This window comes from Eleginops maclovinus, chromosome 5 (assembly GCF_036324505.1).
Source record: "Eleginops maclovinus isolate JMC-PN-2008 ecotype Puerto Natales chromosome 5, JC_Emac_rtc_rv5, whole genome shotgun sequence".
NCBI classification, from domain to species: Eukaryota; Metazoa; Chordata; class Actinopteri; order Perciformes; family Eleginopidae; genus Eleginops; species Eleginops maclovinus.
In genome coordinates, this window is record NC_086353.1 from 10,399,183 (window position 1) to 10,417,961 (window position 18,779).

At 39.0% G+C, this 18,779-nt stretch overlaps 1 protein-coding gene across 2 annotated transcripts; it reads right to left on the reverse strand.

Moving 5' to 3' along the window:
* Positions 1-1,153: 1,153 nt before the first annotated feature.
* Positions 1,154-17,610, reverse strand: LOC134864777 (mucolipin-1-like). Of its 2 annotated transcripts, none has more exons than XM_063884013.1 (14): positions 17,414-17,610; positions 12,705-12,982; positions 12,409-12,576; positions 11,825-11,981; positions 7,744-7,825; positions 7,396-7,492; positions 6,886-6,985; positions 6,551-6,657; positions 6,165-6,314; positions 5,467-5,568; positions 5,174-5,296; positions 4,005-4,211; positions 3,754-3,884; positions 1,154-3,161 (listed from the first exon to the last, which is right to left on the reverse strand). In XM_063884013.1, the coding sequence occupies exons 1-14, from the start codon at positions 17,442-17,444 to the stop codon at positions 3,125-3,127; spliced, it is 1,770 nt and encodes a 589-aa protein (XP_063740083.1). In that variant the 5' UTR covers positions 17,445-17,610; the 3' UTR covers positions 1,154-3,124. The 2 variants fall into 2 exon arrangements, with proteins under 2 accessions (XP_063740083.1, XP_063740085.1); XM_063884015.1 differs by lacking the exon at positions 17,414-17,610 and adding an exon at positions 14,989-15,232.
* Positions 17,611-18,779: the final 1,169 nt, after the last annotated feature.

An 18,779-nucleotide genomic window follows, 5' to 3' on the forward strand; every position in this document is an offset into this window, starting at 1 on the left:
ATAAAGTTAGGATAGACTGATACTATATAGTGCTTTTATTTGTAGGCTTAGTTTTGTTTAAATATGTTTCTTTGGTGTGGTCTGGTCACACATCTGTCACACACCATGTAGCACACTGCCTGTGGCACTAAGCACACTCTGCAAGCCAGGTGACTCAGTATTATAAGATACAAGACAGGAGAACGAAACTGCTGCAGCTGCAGGCTTGCAGTTTCGATCTGTGGTGCGTAGTTAATATAAAATAACCTGAATGTCTACCAGCAAGCCACATTGACTGCATTTGAATTCAAGCTGAGATCAAACTATCTTCAACAAAGCACCACGCCCGACATCAGCAAACTGAAACTACAACTGATAAGCAGCTTCTGGAGCAAGACTTTCACTCAGGGCATAATTGTGCACCAAAGGCATGTAGTTAAAGTAATCCTGCATATGTACACATCATGTCCTCTTAAAATGGCATGAAACATATTTATGAAGTGCATTCAACTATGAATCCTCATCTCCTTCCCCCTCACACAGTTTGACATGAACCACCAAGGCGTGGTTAGAGCAGTACATAATGTATGATGATATTAGGGTTAAGTGGATGGAAGGCAGAGATGTGCTACATCAACTGCCAAGCCTCACTTGGGAAGTTCAATAACCAGGAAATGAGCTCATCATATCGGACTGCTCAGAAAAAAAATGTTATTTCCCCTCTCTGCAAGCTCCAGCAACTCTGCAGCCTCTCAACTAAAGCAGCTGTGTTTGACTGTGTTGGATTGAAGAATCATAGTTAATTCTTTAAATTATTAAAAGACTTAGAATAAAGAAAAATGGTTCCTATTACTAGCTGCAGCTTGGATAACCTGACAAAAACAAGACTAAACCTATTGATGTTGGGATCTGATGTTCTTATCTGGTTACATGTTCAATGCTTTCATTTAAATCTGTCTCACTTTAGTTTTTATCTCAATGTTACTTCCAAGTAAAAATAAAGCTATAACACCTTTACATGGCTTTTTTCACCAGCCAACAAAGCAGTGTAGTTTGTATACTTGTATACTTTCCCATATTGTTAAATGTATCAGTATACAGCTACTCCCTCTTCTGACAATCCATAGGAACTGCACCAAAGTGAAGTTACTGTAGATGAAACAAGATCATGATAAAAAGTGAAACAAAACAAGGTTTTATTATCAAAGATGATCCAGTAGATAATTTCCAGGCATCTAGTGTCTCTAATGTTGTACAGTTAAAGTCCTGATTTTATGTAAAAAAAACATCAAACTGTAGGAAAGGAACATCTAGGTCATTTTAGATAATGTATACATGCCTGACATATCATTTAAAGTGAAGGCTATTGGTAGATTTAGTACACGTTCCATCTAAATCCAAATTCCATCAGAATATTTAGCTTAAATAGGACATTGCTTATTTATTATGTTGAATATAAGAGTCCCGAAAAAATACTGTTGTTTAACCTGTTACTGCTTGAACCAGAGATAATCTCTCTTAGAAATTATACAATAACTATTTTTCTCAAAAACCTTTAAGAATCGAGAGTTTGAGACTCATTTTGTGCGCTTTATGAGGTATAAAAAAAAATCAAGGCTCTACTCTCTACTAGAGATGAAGTCACTGGACAACTGCTTTCGACAAGACATCATTATGAAGGCAACAACCAGACTGAAAAAGATGATTCAGTATGACAGGGCATTATTACAGAAGTACAATTATGTTCCTGTTATCATTCAGTTGCCTGCTTGTTATCCAGCCTAACCTCAGCTCCACTTTGACTGATGATTCAAGTAATTTTTCTCTTAAAACGGATACAATTTGTAGACTACAATCAGTATAGAATTTAAGGTTAGGACTAACATGTTTAACCTTACAATGAATGAAGTAAGGCATCATTAAAGAAAACATGCCCATGAGAGCTACCCTTGTTGTAGATAATCAAAGGCAATGCTGAGTGCTTCATCATAAACATAATAATGATGAATGCTCAGATGAGTGCAATACATCACACAAGCTGTACAACAAAAGCAGTAATAGTAGTATCCACATTTGAAGGCAACGTGACGCTTGTGCAGTAGAACTACAAATCAAAGTGTTTGAAACTCTATACAGAAGGTGCGGCTCAGGGAACAGAAAACAAATCAATCCCACATCCGAAACCTCACAGTATACATCTGCTTGTGGTCCCGTTTTACCATATTTTTCTGGCTTCTCTAAAAAATGACAAGGTGAATTTACCAAATGACCCATGCAAAGTTGGTACCCATATTTTTATGATTGATTTGTTTGTCTAAAAAGAAATAAAAATCTAATGGACCAAGTTTATAAAAAATCGTGCCAGTAGTTTTCTTTTTTAACCCCGAGACATAGTTAAGCATGGGCTAAGTAAGAACACATTTCATTTTGGAGTGGATCCATATCATGGCACACACACATGCATTATTCTTCACTTATGGAAACAGCTTTGGCAGAGGTCAGCACTCTCCTAGTGCCCTCCGATCTTTGTATGAATTTACTTGTCCTATTTTATCTTCTGCCAAGTAGTTTCTAGAGCAAAGAGTTTGTATAATATGCGAGGGATATTATGGTATTGGAGTAATTGGGGGTATGAAAATGAGATAGGATGTTTGCTGTGTTTTGTGATATGTATAAGAAATCTGTCTTCAAGGAGGTACAACTTATGAAATACTGTAAAAACAAAAACACAAAATAAAAACAGTCAGCACCATGTATGTACTACTTCAGTCTTCATCATGGCACCTGTAACCACTCAGTAAATTGTGCCTCATTAAATACATTGGAATAAAAACGGTACTCTTTTTTTTAAACCAACGAGGAACACATCATTCTCTGTGCTTCAGTCATCTGTGATGCCTGTCCGTACAGAAGCAAGGTCCTGTCCGTCATCAGCCCCCAGTTTCTTCTTCATGGACACAAAAGACAGGAGTAACAACTTCCTTCTACAGAACGTTGGTCCAGCTCATGCTTCAGATGAGTGATGAGGTTTGACCCAGATGCACGGCATGTTGGTACAGAGGCATTAAGCGTCAGGAGTGTGCAGTGTCTTCCTGTGGTCAGCAGGGGGGGTGTAGTGAAGCTTCTGAGGTCGCCCAGTTCAACTTCAGTTCACAAGCAGGACATCTTCGTATGACGTCGTTCTGGAAAAAAATAAAATAAAGATTAAACAATCTTTCTAAGTCATTATAATTAACATCACTAACATATATTATCTTATATTGAATTCCATAATGGCAATGTTCACCAAAACATATTTAATGTTTGAATCTGAAAATGAAAATACATAGACTATGATGTGGGAATAAGGCTGAAAGATGATTTCACATGATTGCCTTTATATCAGTTTGGATTGTGTGTGCATGTAATGACGATGCATTTAAACAAATATCATTATGTTGGGAAAGGATAATGGTGTGGCCATAAACTGATACAGATCAAATATTTATATATTAATATTATTATATTTACTATACAGTCTATAGGTGTGACCTGCAACAAATATCTGCACAGAATCACCCTGTTGTGTTGTGTGTGTCATAACCACTAGTCCACCTGACAACTCCTAATTCCTTTTCCTAATTTTATTTCAAGGTCTATTGTTTGAATTTTTCAATTATGGATATTGTCTGTTATTGTTAACCCTGCTAAGGTTTAGTTTGGATACACTTGATTTATTTATTTGTTCCATAATCATTATTAAATCTTCATAGATCGTGTGCCTCGCCTGCTCACCTGTCACAGCAGCAGAAGAAAGAGCATGGTGAGGTCTCCAGACCTCTGAACTTCCCTGAGTTTGGTGCGTCCGTACACTCTGCTATGAAGGCCTGGAGGTCTGTGATGTGGATAGGTCCTTGGGTTTGGTGCTGCAAAAATCAACGAGAACACTTTTTTGTTAAGGTTCTATTATATTTTTGCAGTGTGTCTTTTCCATTCTGGCAGTTAGGAAAACAGAAATGATGACCTGGTTTTAAGTCACATCCTACCTTGATGGTCTCGTAGGCTCCTGTGATGAGAGCGATAAACAGCGACAGCACCATGTAGATGAAGAGGGAAATGAAGGTGTACAGGTAGACTTGGCTAAACAGCCATACCAGGGTGCTGCTCTCCTGCATCTCCGAGAAGGTCACGAACATGTCGTCCCCGTTAATGAGGGAGAAGAGGCACTCTGACACCATGGACAGAGAGCGGAACTAAGGGACAGGAAGCAGAAGAGCTCAATCAAACCTCTTAAACATGATTTGTTTATATGGTTAGCAAAGCCTTCACTTACAGTAATTAAAGCTTTCTTGATGCTGTTTAAACTGACAAAATCTGACATTAACAACAGTGGTCAAACATTCACTAACTCAGGACATCTACTGGTGGAAGTGCCAACAGCTTCAGAGTTTCACAGTCATTTTTTGTTTGTGCAGAAGTAATGGAAACGGGGCTAAACAGTTATTGACAATGGGGAAACTTTTCTCCCTTTAAATCTGGTATTGTTATATAGGCGAATTGAATGGGTGTATTTACTTATATACAAATGGATAAAGTAAAAAGTCTAGGTCTATCTGGAACCTGTTCAAAACATGCACTATGGTTAAGCATTGACCAACAAGAAATGTATTTCAGAAATATGGAGCAGTGGATGTAAGGAAAATGTTGCTCACTTTTTAAGTTCAAAAGATTTTTTACTTGTTTAATTACAAACAATTAAAGGGATAACATGGTACCATTGTAATAAACGTATTAGTTCCTTCTTGAATAATGAGGGGTCGTTGTTGTAGTTGTAGCTTTTATTCACACAGTGCTCTCCCAACAACATGTCACGGTCTTAACATAGACTCACGTAAAATTGCCTGCCTCCTTTACGACCCCAACTGTCGCAAAGCATCTCTTAAGCATGTCGCAATACACATTCTCTGACAACCATTGTATGGTAGGGACAGTAGAAAAAGTTGTTTCTGATGTATTGTAAAAAAGGGTTGTTATTATTATAAGCTGCAGCTTCTGCCTTTGCTTTGTTAAATAGATTTTGACTGTACTGTTTTTTATGCTTGTTTGCATTTTGGTAGTTTTTTTATGTGCCAATTTCTTTGTGCCAATAATTACAGAAATAACATAATTAAAATTTCCCTACAAACCAGTGTACAACAGTTTTAGTGGTGTTCACCTTGACGTGGTACGGTCCCAGGACAATCCAGCCACAGAAGCAGTAGCCCAGATAGATGACGGCCACACAGCAGCAGAACCGGATCACATTGGGGAACGCTGCTCTAAGTGTCACGATCAGGATCTAAGGGAGGCACGGAGACATTATTCAGATCAAATGAAAACATGAGAGAAAGAGAGAGAGAGCAGAAACTTGGGTAACAGGATCAATTAAATCACACCAATCCATCAACAGGAGCATTCTCTCCATTTTGGACAAATTACACAATTTGTCATGTTGTGTCTGTGACTTACATTGTACTTCTGGAAGAATGTGAGGTACCGAATAACTCCGACCCACACCAAGAGTGTGGAGATTCCCAACAGGATGCCACACAAGTCGTATGAGGACATAGTCTGTCAGGAGATCAAAAAATATACTTAAAAGACAGCTCACCACACCTTTTACCGCCACTAACACAAAAGTATTTTTATCTTGCAGAGAATGCACAGTAGCTGCTCATCTACTGATGCCTGGATTGGTTTATTATTTACGGCATTGTGCGACTTTGCCTTTATAAAGATGTGTTCAGATTTACCAAAACACATTAATGGGTAGAGGCAGCAGCAGGGAAGTTTCTCTAGTGTTCTGCAAGGAAGATTTGTTGTTTTATTCAAGGGAGTGCACTAGCCTTAAAGAGAGCATAGATTATAAATCCAGTTCACTGTCTCAAAAGGGCTGTATGGCAGCATGGTCAATTATTTACAAATATTCTAAATAAAGTGTTCACAATACACTGATTATTTTAGGTTAGTCTTTCTTTGGGGGGCTCAAAATACATTTTGTTGCTGCCTCCTTTCGCATCAGTACATTGCATAGCTTCGGTGTCGATACTTTTTCCAAACTGGCGTCCACTGAACGTAAAACACTGACTATGGAGAAGTACATCATTTAACCCCACATAAAAAATCCCAACAACCCCTTTAAAGGACTACTGGTAAGCAGGACACACCTTAGACTCAATGCCGATTTTGATGATGCTGCCAGTGATGGTGAGGATGTCGCTGACGATGAGGAGGATATACCATCCGTTAATGAACTCCAGCCGATCTGCACAGCACACTTTACGATCCAGAGTCTCCCTGAAGAAATGCACAAACTCCTGTAAACACACAACGATGGTAAGAGAAGAATTAGCTTGAAGCATCAGAGGTCACATGTACGGAAAGGTTTATTTAAGGGGCATTCATAAACACTAAATAAACACAATAAATACAAAACTGTTATATCCCCAGCCTGCTGACAGATTTCCCTCATGATTGTGCATGCACTGGTGACTGTAAAGCCGTAATTCAAAGCTCACTCTGCTTTATTTTGGCTGCAACAGACTTTACGAACCTGCTGTAGTATGATGCCTCGCAGTATGGATCGTCCACACAGCAGCAGTGACAGCATACACACCAGAGCCACAGCGACATCAAACGCTACACGTGTGTAGTTCTCAGCTGGAGGATCATAGGGAGGAAGCCGAGCTGTTAGCAGGGTTTCAGATGTAGCTCTAACTCTAACCCTAACTTCAGGCAATGAATTGTCCTGTTGTTTGACTGATAGTAGCTAAAAAATACCTTTCCTTAAGCTTACTACAGGTTCATGATCATCTCCATCCGTTGCAGCATTTCAATATTAGTCAAATGTTACTTTCTGACTCTTATCTGTCCACTCCTTCATCTCACCGTGTCCAGAGACGCTCGGGTCTTTACACTCCTTTATAGATGCCTTGTTTTCTAACCGGATCTTCACCTTGCCGCTGTGAGCCTTATTGTCAAGGACTATCTGAAAAAGAAAAGGGAGCAGCAGAAAATTAATATCCTTTGAAACAGTAATAGAAAATATAGTTTGCATTTCTCTCTAACATGACTGCAGCTACCATTGAGAATTCAGAGAAAAGCTTTATTCTTTTATTTGATATGATAATTCTAATGTTAAGAGTTAGCTACTCCTTGCATTTTTACTATTGTTGTGATACTGTGCTACTTTCATGCCTCTACAAGTTGCACATTTTCACTTTGTTTTCCATATTTATGTTAAAAAAAGATAGCTAGTCTGTGTTTTGTTAATAAAAAAAGTGTACACATAAAGGAGACTGATTCACGTAAAATATATTACTCAGTAAAAGAGGTCTTCACTAGTGCTGGGAACTGAACCGTCACCTGAATGTCTTTGACTTTGACCTTTTTACTTACTCTTATGTAAAAAGTGTAGCAGTCTGGGATCTCATTATATATGATGGTCTGTATATTGATGGCCTTCAACTGGAACTCTATAGTGACGTTAATAAGCCTTGAAAGAGGAAGAGCAAATCAGATGGTTATTCAGAGGGAAACAGGCATTTCATATTGGCAGAATTACAACAATCATTTTGCATTTATCTGTGTGTGTTTTGGTACCAGAACATGTGTGTGTCCTTCATACATGCTCGCGTTTGTTTGTGTGGAGCACAGTTGGCGTGTTGACTGTCATCATCAGATACTCAAGAGAGATAAATATTATCAACGGAGGCCAAAAAAGGAGAAAGTTGAAGAGAGCCTTACTTGTGGAACTTGAGCGTAAAGTTCCTGTAGTTGGTGGAGAGCAGACCTGTAGGTGTGGCCAGCGGGTCTACACCTACACAATCTGACAGGAATGGAGACAGAGAACAGTCATGGTGAGGGAATACTGACATGTCCCGAAGAGAGAGAAAAACTCAATTGTAAAAAATGGCAAATCAAAGCAATCATTTGAAATGCATGTGATCAGGTGAAGGATGATTTTAATGTGAGGTTGTTTTCCACTGTTTTGACTTCCTCTAAATCTGCTCACATTGTACCAAAAAACTAAATGATATGAGGAAGTAAGAAACTATGTGCAACAACTAGTGCCATTACAGGATATAAACAGCAGGTTCGTAAAGTCTGTTGCAGCCAAAATAGAAAAAAAATAACAATAACACATATTTGCAAATCTTAAATGATTACTTGTCATTGTCGACTGAAAATCAATTAATCAGCAGTCATTTATTATAAGAACACATTCTTGAATGCATTTTCCTGAACGTCAATATTTTCCGGTGTCTTTACTTGTCTTTTGACAGTAAACTGAAAATGTTTGGTTTGAAGAATAACAACAAATGTAAAGATAATACATGTTAGATTGAACCCTTCAATGGTCCTCTGCAAGGAGCATTCTATTAAAGCACATTGCAGAAAAAACCAAAGAATGGAAAAAGTGGTCTTTATCACATATTTCAGATCAGCCAAAAATATGAGATAAGGTGTTCGACCACAGATCAGATTCTGTAACCAGATTAAATGCAGAGGCAAACTGCTGCTGCCGCTACAAACTTTTTCAATCACACTGAATCACATACTTTATCCCCACAATGCTCACTTTATGCACATTATGCATGAAGTAGCCCTTTTTAGGAAAAATATGTTTTTCTTGTGGTCTGCTTCTACAGCACTTGTCTCACACTTTCATATGTTTGTTCGCAAAAAGGGAAGCATGCACTTGTGCTTTTCAGAGACTGAGTTATCAGCTGATCTGTTAAAGCAGTGGTTCTTAAACTTTTTGTCTGACGACCCCACAAAAAAAACTGGAGAGGTTTGGTGACCCCACTTTCCCAAAAGTGTGTAAGTGTGACGTCACGTTTCCGTAGCAACCGATTTTTTGTTCCAATCCAAACAAATTAACAATGTATGACGATTATTTTATGGAAAAGGAACGATTTTGTGTGAATTAATTTACGAGTTTGCGTCTCCAATGATTTGAGTGATAGTCATACATTTTGAAAGAAACAGCAATGCCATCTGCAGTTTGGTTGTTTGGGGGCGGGCTGTAAATCGCGTTGCCAGGACAACGTTATGCATTGCAAACCCATGGTAACGACTGTCAATCAAGCAAAAACAAATAGGCAATGTGTAAGAAAAGGCCTGGGCGGCAACAATTTATTAACGCAAACAAGAACTGGAACAAACAAAGCAATGAAACAAATGTCCAAATCAAACGGGAGTCAAGAGTCAACAGAGAGTGTGTATGATTGGAACCTCACTTCCTCTTATACGGACGCCATGTCAATGAGAAGGATGGGCCTGCTTCCGCGAGCATAGCAGGTCAATTCGGGGATCGATGCTGCTCACAGCAACACGAAGATTCTCCTCCATGCTGTTGAGACGACATCTGTATTTGTTCTTTATGTAGGCCAGGGACGAAAATGTCTTTTCGCACAGATAGGTTGATCCAAACGGCGTGAGGATGTCCATGGCAGCCTTGGACAACCCGGGGTATTCCTGCACAACTGACAGCCAGAATTCATCTAGAGTTTTTGAGGCAAACGACGCCTGCAATGTGCGGTCGCTGGACAGCTCAATCAGCGCATCCTCGAGCTCAGATGGCAGGTTGTTTGAGGAGCAGTTGGTGAATGGTTGTCGTACCCAGTCAAAAGGCTCTACATTCTCCGTGAGGAAATACTTATTGAATTTGTCGAGGAGACTACGAAGATGACAGGTTATTGACTCTTTCAATGAATTGGCATTCATGTCACTCTCCAAAAAGTCGTGCAGCTCCGAGAACATTTCAAAGTCCCCACTCTCTGCACGGGCTGCCCAACGCTGCAATTTTTTTGTGAAAGCATTCACTTTGTCTGAGAGGGTCAGGATGTTTGTGCTGGGGCCTTGTAGTGACAGGTTGAGACTATTTAATTTGTCAAATATGCACGCCAGGTATGCAAGACGTGATAACCATCTCGAGTCAGTGAGATGGTCTGCAAGAGGGGAATGCACGTCTGAGAGGAAGGTGCGCACCTCGCTTCGCAACTCGAACAGGCGTGTAAGAACTTTGCCCCGTGAAAGCCACCTTACCTCTGAATGAAAAAGAAGGGATTCATGTGCAGACCCCATTTCCTGGCAGAGAAGGGCGAAGAGTCGTGAATTTAAAGGGCGCGATTTGATCGAATTCACTATTTGGATTGCTGTTTGAAGAACATTGTTAAGCTCGGGTTCAAGTGTCTTGGATGCCAGGGCCTCCCTATGGATAATGCAGTGTGTGAACTTGACATGTGGTGCAACGCTAAGGACCTTGGCTTTCAGCCCTTTGTGTTTTCCCATCATAGCCCCGGCACCGTCAGTGCATATGCTTATGCATTTATCCCAATCCAGGCCTGTCTCCTCCATCCAACCATTAAGACAGTTAAAAATGTCTCCACCAGTACATCTTCCTTCCATCGGAGAGCAGCACAGCATGTCCTCATGCAGTTTCCCGTCATGACTGTAGCGAATGAAAACCATTAAATGGGCTACATTAGTCAAGTCAGTAGACTCGTCTAACTGCAAAGAAAACCGGCTGTTTTTCACTCTCTCGATGAGCTGGCATTTCATATCATTAGCGATGTCGTTAATGCGTTTGGACATGGTATCATTGGAGAGGGGAATCTGTTTAAGCACACTTGCGATCTTTTCACCATGCATTGCTGTGGTCATCGCAATTGCTGCAGGAAGGATGAGGCTTTCAGCAATTGTGTGTGGCTTTTGTGCTTTGGCTACAAGGTGGGCCACTTTGTATGACGCTGCCAAGGCTTTGGTGGGCACAGTAGCTTGGCTATGCACAACGGTCTTTTGCCCATGCAGCGCAGCTTCTTTTCGTAAAAAAAATGTCATGGGTTTCTGAGCATCATCTGGATGTCGGCTTTCGAGATGTCGTCTCATTTTTGTGGGCTTTAAACTTTCATGTGCCAGAACATCGCCGCAAATAACACACTGTGGGTGGTCGAGCTCATGTTTTACCTGGCACGTGAATCCATATTTAAGAAATTCTTTCAGGTATCGGCGACGCCTCGTTGGTGGGTCTTTTTTATTCTCACCACCGGCCAAACTTGTCCCATCTGAGGATCGCGGAGGAGTAGGTGCACAACTGGAGGTAGATGGCACTTCTGAGCTCAAATCATTGTTTTTTAGCAGCCACCTGTCCATTTTTGATGAAAGTTATAACTAGGCTAGTGGCTAAAAAAGTGGCTAGTATCACAAACGTGGCTAGTAACGTGGCGAGTTAACTATGACGTATTGTAAAAAAACCGGGAAGAAATTGAGTTTGAACAGTGGGCGCAGATTGTTACATTGTTTCTATCATAGGACCAATAAACGATTCGAAACGCCATTTAAAGCTGGGCAACTTTTTTTTTTCTCTCTCTCTCTCCCTCTTAACAGCGTGTAGGAATGAGAAAAAGGCAGATTTTCATTGTATTGACATTTTATTTTTCGTTGTTTCACCAGGTGTTATAACAGCTAATTTCCGACTGAAGTAACAAATAATTTTGCGACCCCACGGAAGTTTTTGCCGACCCCGTTTGGGGTCGCGACCCCTAGTTTAAGAATCACTGTGTTAAAGCACTGGCACAAATGCATGTCATGCGATGTGACAATTAAACTCCAGTAAACTCAATTAAAATGGTGTAACTAAACTTATACCATGGTACATATCTCTTTGGATATGCTGTTCATACTTATTCCAGCCCCCACCATTTTATGTTAACTGCTGTTTTCAAAGAAACAACACTTTAAAAGTCAAAGAGAGCATTGATCACAGACTTCAGACACTGTTAGCACTGTTAGCAGCCATAGGTCAGCAGTGAAGTTGATGTACCTGTTTTGATGTGAGGGTCTATACTGAACGTGTCATTGGCTGGGTCGATGCTTCCCTTCTTGTAGTAGTGCTGGCAGAGGGAGAGCGCACTGCCGTTGTAACCAACATCGTACACGTATGCATAGCGTCCCACTGTGGTCTCTGGTAAGGACAGGTACTGTGGAGAGAATGAGAGGATGAGATTTAACTGAGCAGGCAGCCAAGTACTGAAGAGCAGTGTACCCAGGAGTTGTTGTGGGGCCATATCAAATACTCTCTAACACCACCATGCATCCAAATCATATTTTGATCTGTAACTTAAGTTATAGTCGTTCTATTATTCTTAAATTAAATCTATATTTGAGCATCTACAATCCAAACCAGTGATGGAGAAGCAGGTCAGACCACAGGTTTACTCCAGTCTGAAATATCTTTGCACAAACATTCTTTTTCCCTAGACGATATTTATCAAAGTACCTTAGAAACCCCCCCCCCCCCCGCTTTAACCCTGTGGTTCAAGGTAAACTCTTCAATAGCAAACTGTGATTCAAAAAGATTCAGAACAACTTCCATTATTGCAATAGCGCAAAGGACAATACAATTACCTGCTTAACAGTGTAAAAGATCTGGTCGTAGACGTCGATCTGCTTATAAACAGCGTAGGAATCGTCTGATGACTCGTCATAGTCTTTGAGAAAGAGGTGCTTGAAGGTCATAGTGTTTTCCTCCTTAAAGGTCACCACGACCTGGTTACTGAGGCCAAACAGCACTAACTGTAGCAAAGAGGAAAGGATTTAGGATTAAATCCCTTAACATGTGAATAGCCAGTATTATTCTATCATATTTTACACTTAAGTAGTAAAACTGTAATAAAATAACAGATGGAGAACTTCTGACGTACCTGCGCTGTGACAATAATGATCTTTAGCAGCTGCAGGATCAGCTTGTAAGGCTTACGGCCCTTGGCGTGATATTTGTCACACGGGCTCATGAAGAAGTATTTTAACTTCCTGCGAATGGCCTCCTCTTCCTGATCAGCGTTGACCCAATGACCTGCCTCAGTCGTGGGAAACAGATGGTTGCTATTGTTGTTGCCATGACTGTGACTCTGATGGTCATGCTCCCTGCTGCCTTCAGTGGAGCCATAGGGAGACATGGAGTCCGACAGGCCTTCTTGCTCTGAAAGAAAATAAAGAACGTTTATTTTCTCATGCAAAATTGGATCAGATAAAAAACACTTGATAATCTTTGATGGGGAAATCGTCTTAAAAATGACTAATGCACAAGCTGAACGGACCGAGGACAATTCTGGATTTGTGAAATAGCTCCTCGGCTAAATGTGTTTGCTTATCTGCACATTTTAGCATGCTAATACATTAACATTTGATACAGAAATAATACAAGAAACTACTTCCTGCAAACTAAGGGACAAACACCAGGACTAGAGTCTCTACTGTGCAGTACAACAGTTGTGACTATAACTGACAGAGAGGGAATCACATGAAATTATAAATGAGTAAGCTGAGAACTTGCCATTTAATGCAAAACGTCACTCCTCTGTGTCATGAGTGTGCCTGAACAATCTTTCTTCAGCTTTCACCTCAGTGTGACACGTTCTCTTTTTGCCTCGCAATGTGTATGGATTTACTCCTCTCTATGCCCTCTAGCGCTTTGAAACATGTGCTCATTGCGGCTGCACATGTGATTCAACCCTTTACTCCAAGCCACAAGGACTTATTGTCCTCTTTAGTACAGGGTGCATAAATAGCCAAAATAGAATATTCTCACTCCCTAAATTCATATAGGAGTCTCTGTTGCTGTGGTGAGAAAATGTGTTGCCGACTAAGAGGCTGTAACAACCAAAAGATAAAAACAACGCCTCAAAGCAACGGTGGAAGACACAGGGCGTCACCAGGGCAAACATTCCACAGTGACATCTCAGAATTTTTGCACAATAATTCCAAAAATAAACTTCCTCCTCTAGCTATAAAAGCTATCTTTTTTTTTAAAGCTTATAAATGTTTTACATAACTCTTCGTCTTGCCTTGTCTGTGTGTTGTCCGACTGTGATTGTTTCTTATTCTTGTGTCTTTCTTGAATAGACAATCTCAGTACCCAGAGACTACCTAAACATATTAAGTTTAAATTCATTTCAAAACCTCTGTTAAAAACATCAGAGATGGCAACATAGAGAACTCAATTTATGGTCAGAGACAAAGCTGGTGAATGTGTCATGTATTAGTAGAAACTGACCTCTTCTTAGGAAAGTAGGCTAATCATGCTTAATATATGTCACATGCTTTGAGCTTGCTTGAGACTGCAATAGAGAAACATGAAGAATGGGGTAACTCAGGTTCTTCCCTTAGGAAATTACTTGTTGGGCAGTCAACGTCAGCATGTTAATGGTCAGATAAACTGCAGAGTCAGGAGGAATCCAGGTTCAACAGACGCAGTATTGTCAGCAGAGCTAACCTTTAGCTTAGAAGAGTTGACTAATGGGAAAGTGAAGTGAAACAGGAGAAATATATTCATGTATTCAATGTTAGTCAGCACTCACTGTAAACCAGATGGAAGTTCAACACTAAACACAAACGTTGCAGACTGGCATGACTATTGTCAGGTGATATTCTGTGGAACCGCAATCTAATTTATTCTACATGTGTATATATTTACATCCTTATTGTTGTTGTATATATTTTCTTGTCTAATTTTTGCACTATTTTATTTATCTTATTTGCACTATGTATGTTGAGTTGTTGGAGGAGCCTGGGATATAACATTTTCATTGCCAACATATTACGTATCTGCTGTGCATATGACAAATAAAACCTTTGAACCTTTGAACCTTGAACCTTAATAAATCAAAGTAAAGACTTAAAATGTAGCTTAAGAATTGAGTATTCACTATAGTTTACTCATTTTAGGTTTTCTGCCTAAAGTTTGTAAGCTAAATTAGACTCCCCGTAATAAATCAAATGAAACTTGAGATTTCACCATAACCACACGTGGTTTCCTACATGGTTTCATATGTTTGTAGCGATAATTTCCTACATAATATGACACCGGTTGCTAACCTGTGGGAACTTGAATTCTTAGCCTAAATGTCACTGAGATTTTAATGAACTACAAACACCCTAGGTTTGACAGTGGTTGCATGTGTCCGTAAAATAATCCAAATACCTCACATTTCGTGCAGACAACAGGCGTGAGAGCACACATATCTTTGATCAGAGGAGTGTGTCGATCGTCACGGTGGATAGCAATAGTAGAAACAAAAGTGGGCCATCGACCTTGCCACCAAATATGACACAAGCTGAGTAAAGCTGTGAAATATCTGGCTCTCCCGGTTAACAGTTGCCTTTGGAGTACTAGCAAAAACACCAAAGTAAAAGGCTGTCAGATTAAATCCTCACCGTCACTGAGAATATGTCAACACATTTGTATCTGCACTTATCTACTGTAGTCTGGCAGGCTGCAGCAAGAGGCCACCCACAGGTGTAGAGACCAAAACTTCCTCTTATTGTATGCTTTAGTTAAAAGGAAACACCTTGAACAAAAAAAAGATGGGACATTGATATTCTTGGTATCTGCATGTTGGAGGTTATACTTAGTATTAGCTGAAATGCATAATGAATCTACAAACTGTGAGATTCATTTTCAGGGGGAAAAAAGGACCTGATGATATGGCTGTGAAAGGTCACTCAACCCTAATTATGAATGGTGATTTAGTGGACATAGCTTTCGTTTTATGTGGCAAAGTTTTAAAATATGCATCTATGAAATATCTGTTGGGGGCAGCAAGGAGGTAAATCAATAATATTTTTAAAAACTCAATATTGAATAGTTGTTCCAAATACAATAATATTTAAAAAAATTCCAACGCAACCATATTTTTAGCAGAGAGAGATGATAGCTTTTTTATAGTAGACCCAGGGTCGCAGTAAAGGTGGAGGATTATCCTGAAAAGGTGGGTGGAAAAAACATTTTTGCAATTTTGGGGGCACTGATGTAAAGCCATCACAGATCACCATAGGCCCTTACTGAACACATACTGTGTGAAAAGCTACATAAAGCAGGGCTTAATCTTTTTGTTTGTCTACATGAACTAAGACCTTTCTTGGCCCTAAATATAATCTTTTTAAGGATAAGAATAAACTTCCACAATCATTTCAAAGTGCAGAGGAATTCAATAATCTGTGAAGTTATACTTCGCCCAACCCAGAACAACAACATAAAAAAAACCTACAGACTTAACCATGCGTGAGACACGATTATGTAACGTGACGAAACTGTTATTATGCATGAAGGAGTTGGGCCTTTGCTGAATGGTGATGTAGCATCTGGGTCTTAATAGACTGGAGGGTGACCAAGAACAAACCCAACATCAATATCTGAAACTGGGGCAAGTTCTTCAAAACCTTTGTCTCATTTTACATCAGTGATGGTAAATCAGCTCATTCAAATAAAAGGTGCATGCTTAAATGTCCCGTGATTTAATATCTTATTTTGATTCATTCCAAAGTCTAAACTCAGATGTCTTATTTTATAATGTTTTAAAAATTGATAAAAGCTTTGAAAAAAACAACAATTTACCATAGTTAAACATTCTGTTAATCAACAAATATAAGAGTATACAATAATGTAGTCTATTTCTATACTGTGCTATTAGATCAACAATTTAAAAACAATACCTGTATTTGAGTTGATTTTGTAAAATGACAAACTCTTTGCATTACAAGGATTTCTTTGGAGAGAACAATAGTGTAATACCTATCTCTGACTGGTATTTATAAGTGATGACTTACTGGTGTATAATAATCTAAAGGAGGGTATGTCTAACAACCTTTCTTTTATTGTTGTCTAGTTACATCTCTGACTAAATACTGTTTTCTTTTTTTAGTCACAACCTGTGGAGGAAATCCAACTTGGTTAACAAGGATTACAGTATTGAGTCATCGCAGCAAAAACCTGATGTTGACAGAGCAGTTTGGGGAAACACACTTGATAAAAAAAGGACTACTGTAGAAGATGACAGAGCAGATTTACAGTAAGAGGAAGAAGTATAGCCTAGATCTTGTACTTAAGTAAAATTAGAAGTACCAAAGTGTAGGATTACTCTGCTACAAGTGAAAGTACTGCATTTAAAATCTTGCTTAAGTAAAATTACAAGAGTATTGGCCTACAAATATACTTCAGTTTAAAGTAGTAAAGTAGGATCATATATGAAATGACTGGATTTTTTTAAATGCATTAATGTGTTCATTAAAGCTGGTTAAGGTTAAGCTAGTTTTAACTACTTTGTATACTGCTGATGAATATCTTATCCTATAACCAGTATCTCATTTTGTCAAATAAATGTATTAAGAGTAAAAAGGAAACAATATTGGCTTCCAAATGATAGTGGAGTACAACACTTGAGTAAATGTACTTCCATACATTACATCTCATCACTGTTTGTCGTTACCTACATGTTGTGTTGTCGCAGCTCTAATACTAGCTTGTAATCAGCAGGGAAACAACAAACGTGTTTAGAGGTAAACAGAATGATCTCTACTTGTAGAAAGACAAATGGGTCGTGACTAACAGTGGAGTAAACGATTGTTACATTACCTAATGAGTCCCGGTGTACTGCGGCAGTCATGTTATCCGTTTAAAACAATAAATAGGTGAATCATATGGCTAACAATCCGAGTAAGGTGTATTTCCTTAAAAAAACAAGTGTTTACAGGTCTCAGAGCTCACACAGCTGTCTTAAAGCAGCAGCCGGGCCGAGGTGCTGTTGTCTCAAACTCTCTTCCTCTACTGTGTCATGTGACCCACACTGTGTCATGTGACCCACATTACTCACAGCTCCTTGCTGCACAACAGCAGCCTGGAGGCCAGGCGCATTTTTTATTAAAAACAAAAAATGGTATTTATGATGGTTTTTTTGTTTTTAATTTGAACTATTTAGTAAATCAGTTCAGTATTGTATTTTAAATTCTGTTTTTAGCTCATCTTATTCTACTATTTTACTTGAATATCACTTCTGCATTACTTGCACATTGATCTTGCACTAATCTCCTGCACTATTTTTTTTCTATTCCGTTATTTATTGCACTATTCTTTTGCTGTTTTTGACTTGTTTTATTATTTATGTCTTATATATATATATATTGCATAGTTGGAGGATCCTGGGACAAGACAAGACTTTAATTGCCGTAATTGTAGCTACTGTGCAGATGACAATGAAAACCTTTGAATCTAGAATCTTAAATAACAAGTCATTACGTATTTGCATATTTGCACCATTCCCCTTTTGTGTGGAAAAAAAAAATGCTTAAAAAGTGTTTTGAATGTAAATGCAAAAATAGGCCATCCCTTGCAAATCACCTCAACACTTTACCATAAGTGTTTAATACTTTACCGTCACACAGTTGTGGTTTCTCAGAAAGAGCAGCAGAGTGAGATGTTAACTACATTTACTCTTTTGGAAAAATGAATCATCTCCCCTTCCTTTCTTTCCCAACATTTCCAGTTGCAGCATCCAGTAATGTAAAACAGCTGATTTTAATGTAAATGCTGTCATTGTCAAAATATAACATAGAAGTATATTTTTATATATCACTTCATGTATTCATGTTAATGTAATCAGATCAAAACAAATATATTAACAATATTTACGACAAATACATAATGGTTTGATTGCAGGCTTGACATTTGACATAAGTACAGCTGCCCCACCTCTGTGGCAAATCGCTGTGTTGTGGTGATTCCACAATAGAATAGACTGGTTGCTACACCTATTGTCCCATCAGGCCTGCCATAGAGAGGCAATCACAGGTTTAGTATGACTAATATGGTAACATGGGGAAATGGTAGATTTTCCATAGGCTGATTATCTTGGAAATTGTTGGTGTCAGCCACACTGCAAAAAAACAAGAACCCTCTAGCAAGACACGATTTACTTAACCTAAGATAGACTTTTTAATGCTAT